The sequence below is a fragment of the Adelges cooleyi genome, unplaced genomic scaffold, assembly GCF_023614345.1.
Source record: "Adelges cooleyi isolate 19-005CV unplaced genomic scaffold, UGA_ACOO_1.1 ACOO_flye_CR_arks_rails_tigmint_CR_PRNA_118, whole genome shotgun sequence".
Taxonomy (NCBI): Eukaryota; Metazoa; Arthropoda; class Insecta; order Hemiptera; family Adelgidae; genus Adelges; species Adelges cooleyi.
In genome coordinates this window covers 263,198-272,538 of record NW_026095771.1, presented here as the reverse complement: position 1 = coordinate 272,538, position 9,341 = coordinate 263,198, and the positions used below count along the sequence as shown (strand labels likewise).

Here is a 9,341-nt window from a genome sequence, read left to right as displayed (position 1 = left end):
AAATAGTTACAGTCTATGTCTTAATAAGAAAATATTCGAAAACAAAAACAACATCTTTTATCGTCGACTTAGTTATATTATTTGAAGCCTCTAACATTAAAACAGTTTTGATTATTACTATATTTTGGGTCCATGCATTTTTCACTTGAGTAATTAAAATTATAGGGCAATTGTCAGTAATCCGAATTTAGTTTTATAAGTGTAGAGAAAATAATTATATTCTAATACTTACAGAATAAGTTATATCTCTTATGTAAACATTTTTAGCCACTTTTATGGAAAAAAGTCAATTAATCCCACTTTTTTTTCAAAACAAATATGCTTAGCTTAAAAATGAATTTAATATAATATAAGTCAGCGCTTACTTATTAAAATGTAATTTATAATATTTATATATATTTATATAAATATATTTTTTGTTAAAGCTCAGAGCATATTAGGGAGCAATCACAATTGTCCCAGAACTATACTAATTGAATGTCTTAAATCAATAAATTTCAAAAATAGATTTCTTTTTCTCTTTATTTCTTCGCCAAATCTACACTACTTTTGCATATTATTTACACAAAATAACAATTATTAGTTTTTGTGCCATACAAATTGTATAAAGTCACCTGCTATAAAATATAGCTTATAGGCATATAAGCTATATTTGGTATGTTATTATTATTTAAATTTAACGCTTGCTTCACATCCACGCTCGGCACGTAACAGATATAAGATTATCTACACACAGTAATACTTGCACCGATTATAAGATGTAAAATATAAATTATACAAAATAAAACAAAAACAGATGTATACTGATTTTTTTTTCCATATATTTTATCACTTTAATTATTATTTAAATTTCAGTATTTCAGTATTTCTATTTATCTGTTATAAAATAGGCTAACTTGGACATTAATTAAACTATCCGAATTTTTTTAAAATATTATTTCAGTATAAAAACATGTTTACAAATATTCAAACTTATATTTTTTTCAAACATTTTTTTTTTTTTTAAATGAGCATACTAATTATACCAAAACCCTTATTATAGGGCCTTTTGAAGGCCTATAAGCCCAGAGGAACTCTGAGGAACTTATGAAAACTATACTAAAATAATAAATATGTTAAATTATGAAGTTAACAATATTAAACAGGTTTCAGCTGCCGAAACTTGCCGAACACGAAGATATGTTAATTTAAAAACTAATTAAGTACCTGGTCTAAAGTCGAAATAAAACGATAAATTGTGATACAAGTTGGTTTTTGTTTTAAAATAGTAAGAAGGCACTCAAATTATATGTTTTCAAGGATGCTGAGTTCAAATTTGACATCAAGTATACCATACGCACCTTATTTAGGAGATTTTTCGTAATTGTGTACAATTATCTAATACATATTGATTTATAAGTTTTTGAGGTCGCTAAGTTCAAATTTAAACTTAGATATACAGTAAATATAAACTACATAGTGTTATATAGTATAAAATGTAAACGTGTGTACCTACAGTTAAATATATAAAATAATAATACATAATTACCTAAATATTTTATTGTAAATCTAAGGTAAATTTGAATTCAGTGACCACATAAACATATAATTTGATGTGGAACTTTAAAATTTTCTAAATTAAAAAAAAAAAATCTTAAGTATAGGAATGATTTCCAATTTGAATTTAGCGACCCCTTGAACATATAATTTGACCTTCTTTAATGTTTTTAAATCATAAATTTAGGATATATTATTTTCGATCGCGTTCTTTAGATTTCAGACCACTGTCGCACTGTACACGATTACCTCCTGTAGCTCCACCTACAAACACTGGACGCAGCCCTTGGAAACTTAGCGTTTACGTTGAGCGTACTCGGTACTGTCAGACAGTTAAGATAAATTGAAGTCTGGTTTTCTTTACTAGTTCAATACGCGCCATTGTGTGGTGTCTTCACGGAAAGCCATAAAGGCAACTCGGAGCACATCGGATACTGTTGGATAATTTGTGTTAGTTATTATAGTAATTAAGTAAAGTGTCTATAACGAAAGCCTATTTGAGGAATTAACGTATTACATAAATAGTATAGTTAAAAAAAATCAGGGTAGCTAAGGACACACCCATCACATCCATCCATCAGCTTATATAAACCCCCTTTTAACTATCTTTTAAAATTCTATTATCACAATCTTATTTAATCTTATTATCTTAATTAGGTATAGTGGTGGACCATATGAATATCGTTTTTATCTTGTTTGTCGTTTTTCAAATAGAGTGGGCCATATCAGGTAATCGGAACGATTATCTCGTGAATTATTTTGTAAAGAAATATAACAAAACCATAGATATTTCACATAATCACTTGCCAATGTAAAATAAAAAATTGTTTTTCCTATCCCTGTTGACTGTTATCGACACGGGTGAAAAAGAAAAATATGTTATTGTAAAAAAAAAGTACTCGCCTACGGTAAAAAAAATAACAACACATCTTTGTAAACATAAGTGCTGAACATTTTTTTCAGAACCACGGTTTTGTATTTATCTAGCGAATAACCGTAGACAACACCACCGAACAGAAACGTAGAAAATACTTACTTCAGAGTTTATTCGACGGTCGACTTCGGTGCCAACAGTCTTAGTCCTACATTATTACAAGTACTCAATTGAATTTTCATCATCGTTTTAAATATAACTCAAAATTATGCATTTCAAGTGCGCCCTGGTTTTCTGCGCGCTGTATTTTCTCACGTCAGCATGGGTAAGATCATGACACTGTATTTATATATTTTTTTCAACTCGGAAAGTATGAAGTCAAAAATGTTACAGTCTATTCTAAGCCTAACGGCTAAAATTATAAAACATGGTACATGTTTTAGCCTGCTGGCTCTTGAATAATGATTATTTTCAGATCTATAATCTCCTTACTATATATTATATATATTATGATGAATAGAATAGTCTAAATTTTATGTTGTAGCCAAATGTTTTTAAAAGTTTTTTAATATACGCTTTAATCAGTTTATTGGCAACATCCACCTGGTTAGTTATTTTGGAAAAATTTAACCATTAATTTTATTGAGCTCGTAGTAAAATTATTTTTCATTTATAACGATGAATATTTGGTTAACCATTTTAAAAAAATGTATCAATATATGGATTTGTACATTTCATGGCTAACTTAAAAAATTTTGAATGCATATAAATTTATCAATTACATAAAATATAGCTGTTAATAAGTAAACAATAAGTTTATAAATTATAAGTTTATAATTTAGGCATTTGATGCACTGAATATAATTATTATTTTAAATAACTGTCCAGATCTAAAAAGACTTGCCTCAAGACATTTTATACACTGAAAATGTGACGCTATTTTCTGTCGTTTTCGAGCTGGGCGTTAATGCTTAAGCATGTTGCATGTTTAAATTAAATACATACCGATTATGTGTGATACAGTACAAATGAGTGTAAATCTGCTACGTCATCGGCAATAAGTCCATTCTGTACGCTTACCAATACAATTGTTAACCGTCATACTTTATTTCAGAGCACCGGACTGAACAGTTATCAATTAGAAACGTTGCAAAACCTGTATAAACCTTACAAAACAACTAGAAATGGAGTCAAGGAAGAGACAATCAGACCAGTTGTGGAAAATATTTTTGGAATGGAATGGGAAGATCCTGACTCTGAGTTTGGATTCTATTTAGGTAACATGTTGCTAAACAATTATATTACCTATCTGTTGGGCAATTGTTATGGTTAAACCTAATTAAGAGTTATTAATTTAGAGTACATAATTAGGTGTAGCTATTTAGAAGTACCTTGTTTGGAGTACCTAATTAGAAGTACCTAATCTCTTATTTCTCATATATAATCACTTACAACTGCTATATCACGCCACACGCACAAATTTCCCTCGGTAACGTTCAGTGTGATGCCGATTTTCTTATTGACCCCCAGCCTAAAGACATATCTATGTCAAAACCTGAACGTATTTATGATGAATATTTATTTCTAAATCATTTCTTAATCATTAATTAACAAAATATATACGTTACCATTTATGTTTCAAAAGTTGATAAAGGTCGTTAAAAATCAACCGATATATAGCGTGATAATTGAAAAAAATGAGTCGTTTAACTATCTATTAGAGTAGTTGAAATATTATATTATATTATAGCTCTGACTATAAGTACAATTTTGGAAATTTTGGAAATTTTGGAAACTCCCACTCTCCCTTGAAAACTATTAAACTGTGTTACGATGCAGTGCATTGATTGGATCACACCTACGACTAACCGCCGTCTAGGTCTAATATAGGTCACTGCCATGATAGGAAGCTACACTATATCTACCCTCAAAATATCCTTAGAGACTCCTTCATTATAAATGTGTACAACCGCTGAAGAGCAAAATGTCGATCGTACCTTTAAATTAATTATAGAAGGAGAATGCGAGTGCTGTCGCATATATATAGGGTGATTCATTATGGATAAGACACTAATTTTCTCAGAACATGTTAATATTTTAAAAAAGATTTTTTTTCAAGATTTGTCGTTACACATTGAACTATATTTTACAATATTAAAAAAATTGTTATCACCAATCCTTAAAGGCCAAAAAGGGGGATTTTAGTTTTTTTTAAATGGCAACATATGTTTTTAATTACATAAATTTGTAAACAAAAATAAAAAAAATATTTTAGCGTTTGAATTTTGAATTTTCAGCTATGACTTTGTTAAGATACTACATTTTCTCTTAATATTTATCATGTTTTTTCGGTTTTCCAAAACCGGTAGCACAATAAGTTCATTTTTATGTTCACATTGTCAATTTAGCGATAACACTCTAACAAAAAAAAGTCACTGGTATAAAAGACTTTGAAATAATGATAGAAAAACGATTCTTATCTACAGATTACCACCTATTACGCAGGTACACAGGTTGGTTTTACAAACCCACTTTATAAAATTATTTTTATGCGTCTAATAAAACTCTAAGAAATACAGTCAAAAAATCGAATCTTTATAAAGTCATAACAAATGAACAAATAAATAAAAATTCAAAATTCAAACGCTAAAATATTTTTTTATTTTTTGTCTACAAATGTATGTAATTAAAAACATATGTTGCCTTTTAAAAAAAAAATTAAAATCCCCTTTTTGGCCTTCAAGGATAGTGATATCAATTTTTAAAATAATGAAAAATGTAGTACATTGTGTACCAAAAAATCTTGGAAAAAAATATTGTTCAAAATATTTATGTATTCCGAGAAAATGAGTGTCTTGTCCTTAATGAAACACCCTGTATATATATATTTATATATATATATATATATATATATATATATATATAGTATCAAAAGATATATTAAATTTATAATGCACGACCATCTCAAGGTGCTATCCGACGTATTAGACTTGGAAGGTTTGGTTTGGAAGCTTATGGTGTGTCAGTCAAAATCTATCATTACATCTGATTTAATTATAAAATGAATGAATTAATGAACAACTAAACAATTTGTATACAGATGAGTCCGATTCTATGCATTTATTTAATTTATTGAGGATGATGGCCTTCAATGAAATCAAACATACTGACCAAATCCAGGTATTAAAGTTTCAAATTAACTAGTATAAACTATACAATTAATATATACCAACTATTAGCAAATATCTAAATTGTGATTTTATATGTGTTGGTTCCCTGTGCCTTTTTTTAAAATTATTCTTTTTCATACTATTATTGTACTTATAAAATAGCTATAATTTTATATATTTTTAAAAAATATAACCCCAATCATATGAATTCAAAATTTGTATACGGTTTTACTATACAGGATGACTTTTTAAGGATGAGATAATTTTTTACTCTTAAAAAAATTCCGATTTTGTAGTGTGTTTTTTTTTTAGAGAAAACTAACGTCTCATCTTTAACGAAACACTCTGTAAACTAAGATATTTTTTCAAGATAATGTTATGGTCAGGTCATTGGTCATTGCTGTTATAAGCAATCACTCTGTATTATTAAATGGTTTTCAGGTCAAAAAACTCACTCTTTCGGAAGTACAATTTTACCTAGACGAATTTGAGAAACGCTTTGAATTTTATAAACAAGATGGATATCTTAATCTTCAACAACTATCACAAGTTTTCGTTAATTGGAAAACTGTAAATGATGCGTTAAACGAAAGAAAAAAACAACTTGAAATCGAAAACAAAAGTAATACAGATAAGGCGAGGTAGTGGTAAACATGATGTACAATATTTTTTATTTTTTATTCAATTTTAGAGGACTATGTAATGAACGCGGCGGATTTCTTGTTGACTATAATAGAAATCAAACCAAAAGTAAGCGCAATACGCCAGCAAAATTTTAATAAAGAAAGAAATTAAATTCTTTATATACATTAAATATAAATTTTCTATAAAGACCAACTTTAAATAAGGATTTAACAAAAACATACAAACAGCTCCTATGATTTTTATTTCTTTTGAAATTATTTGTAATATATTAAAAGAACTTGGTCTAAATGTAAATAACAAATGCAAAACAAAATTATTTAATATTCAAAACTAAAAAAATGAAATGATTCAATTTTTTTTAAATTGTATTAATTTCAATTTATCAGTTTTGATTATTAATAACGCTATTTACCAATGTTCTGTTTTTCTATGATTTTAACAAGTATCTCTTCTGTTATTTTAATTTTTCGTTAAGAGTACGTTATATTGTTAAAAAATAATCGTTTAAACGTGTTTATGAAAAAGTGTGTAGGTCAGAGCGAAATGTTAATAGAAGCAAATTGTTATACTGTTAAAAACAGAAGAACTAAATTTTCGCATGGATTTTATTAAAAACCTAAATTTTACCGTGAATAAAAGCACTAAAAAAAAAAAATGTCTGGAAATAAATATTGGCTTTGAATGTTAGGTTGATAATTCAATAAAAAAACGACTAGAGAAGTTAGAGAAAATTCTCATTATTTTAAATGTATAAAAAATAATTGTCTACGATTATTAGTTAATAGTGAATGTGCGTAGCTCTATTAAGATGACATTTTTTTTAAATCGCTGCCAAAGATGTTGTGGTAGAAAAATTAATTAACTACCAATAAAAACCATAATTACTGAACAAATAAATGCACATCGCAGTTAAACATTAAAATTGCGAATTTGCAAAACATTGTCTATAATTTACTCCTTAAAAATAGGCGACGTGGGGTCAAACCACATACTTTTTAAGGAGTTAAGTTTAGGCATTTTTTTTCGAAATATCTAAGTAGAAATACTTTTTTTATAAACACTACAATGTTTTCTATCAAAACATTTATTGCATTTAACCATTGAACAATTCAAATACCTATTGTGATGTTTTAAGTGAATTTATAATATGAATAGTTCAATAATGTTTTGTGGAATCTAATTTTGAAAAGTGTACAAAAAACCGAGCTAGTACGAAAATTCCCTCCGTAAAAATATATAAACTACTCAAACATAACTATTTCTATCATCAAATTCATGCTAGACAGTTTGAATTTTCCATATTTTAGATTTAATTCAGTTTATTTTTATTTAATTATAAAAAAATGTGAATAGACTATTATCGATTTTTGGGACAATGCTTAAATTAATATTTTTTTCATACATTGTAGGGCCTTGGTCTTACCCTAGCACAAATAAAAATGTTTATTGATTTATATGATGCACACAAGACATCAGATGGCATAAATGCTGCAGCAAGTAGAGGAGTGTTCCAAGAGCTTGGTATACAAATAGATGACGTTTTGGAAAAACGATTTAAATCCGAACGTAAGAACTATTTTTATATTGTACTTGGTATGATAAGTAATTGGAGAACTACTAATTATTAAAACTCACACAGGAACCGCTGAAATATTGTTGAAGGATTTAATCATCGTTGCGGCAGAACGCAATATGACCGTTCCGAAAAATGTAATTTCATTCATAATTTTTTTTTCTTAATTTTTAAGTTCAACGTTGTTATGTTTGTTTTACTATCTCCGTTACCAATTGTTTAGGAAAGAAGAGCATTAAGAGTAAGCGAGGTCGTATCTGTTGTTCAATATTTCAATGTTTTGGACATAAACAAAGACGGTCTCCTATCTTCGGACGAGTATATGGAAGACCTAAAGGGCGATTTCGAAGATGCTTTGGTGTCAATAAAAGAGTCGCCAGAAGCTATAGAAAGAGCGCAACATTATATAAATGTTATATTCAAAGGTAAAGTTAATTTAAACAGTGTTTTAATGTTATTATAGACGGTTGTCGGTCATCGCCTAGCAAAAAAAATTAATTTTATTTTTTTTAGGTAATAAAACCATAAACGTCGCGGAGTATACTGAACTTATGTTGTTCATGATGGATTTAGAAGAGCTCATTGAACCCGACGATGCAAACTGAAAATTTACAATAGTTTATAATATTATTAATTGGACATGTTTAATAATCATAATGATAATAATACGAGTATTATTTGACCAAGTTCGATGTAATTATCAATTGAAATATTATGGTGTCTAATAATAATAAAACTATTATATTATTTAGTTATAGTAGAAATTAGCTAATAATCGATGTTTTAAACCGTAAATCCATTAAAACACATTCATTTTATAATTATTGTTGAAATATTATACTCCTCTAATAAAACTATTATATTATTTCTATAAATTAGTAATAGTAAGAATAAGTTAATAATCTATGTTTTTAACCGTAAATACATTAACTTTTCACATTTAATTTTATAATTTTTTCTTCTATACATTTATTACCAATATGTATGTATATTTTTGCTTCATACTATTAAAAAAACTCTTTAAAATTAGTTATGTACAATCCTGATGTTTCTTCAAGTTTCTTAATATTGTTGTAGAACAATGATTGCGACATTGCCAAAGTAAAGGTTGTCTAAAGGTCATACTATACGTTATTTAATGAGTTTAGCATTCACAAAATGTGCCTATTAATTGAGTACAATGTATATTTTTACTGTGCATTACCAAAATATGCTGATTAAGTGTAGTGTAAGTCTATCTATGTGTCTGTAATTTTTTAAATTTCAATTTGAAAAGAATAGTCTAGAAGTTAGACGACTAATAATAATAACATATATCCAGACGTGTCCGGTGTTGTCAGTTGGCTTTAATTAAACATTTTTGTTTTTGCTAAAACTATTGGTCATACGTAAAAATGACCAATTATAAAAATTAAAGACCTTACAATTTTACATAGGATACAGATTTTTTAAAATATATATAACATTACTGTAAACCCCAGCGTTGTTGATAACTGCGGCGGCACTATAGCTGTACAACTGATAACAGAAACTAGGCTGTTTT

General features: G+C 27.6%; 1 protein-coding gene across 1 annotated transcript; it reads left to right on the top strand.

Annotated features, from left to right (window-relative positions):
• The first annotated feature begins 2,601 nt into the window (after nucleotides 1-2,601).
• LOC126847733 (uncharacterized) lies at nucleotides 2,602-8,582 on the top strand. The gene is made up of 9 exons (XM_050588114.1): nucleotides 2,602-2,735; nucleotides 3,525-3,687; nucleotides 5,511-5,590; nucleotides 6,022-6,202; nucleotides 6,272-6,330; nucleotides 7,635-7,791; nucleotides 7,865-7,935; nucleotides 8,022-8,223; nucleotides 8,312-8,582. Exons 1-9 carry the CDS (start codon nucleotides 2,679-2,681, stop codon nucleotides 8,401-8,403), a joined length of 1,062 nt encoding a protein of 353 aa, XP_050444071.1. The 5' UTR covers nucleotides 2,602-2,678; the 3' UTR covers nucleotides 8,404-8,582.
• The last annotated feature ends 759 nt before the right edge of the window (nucleotides 8,583-9,341 follow it).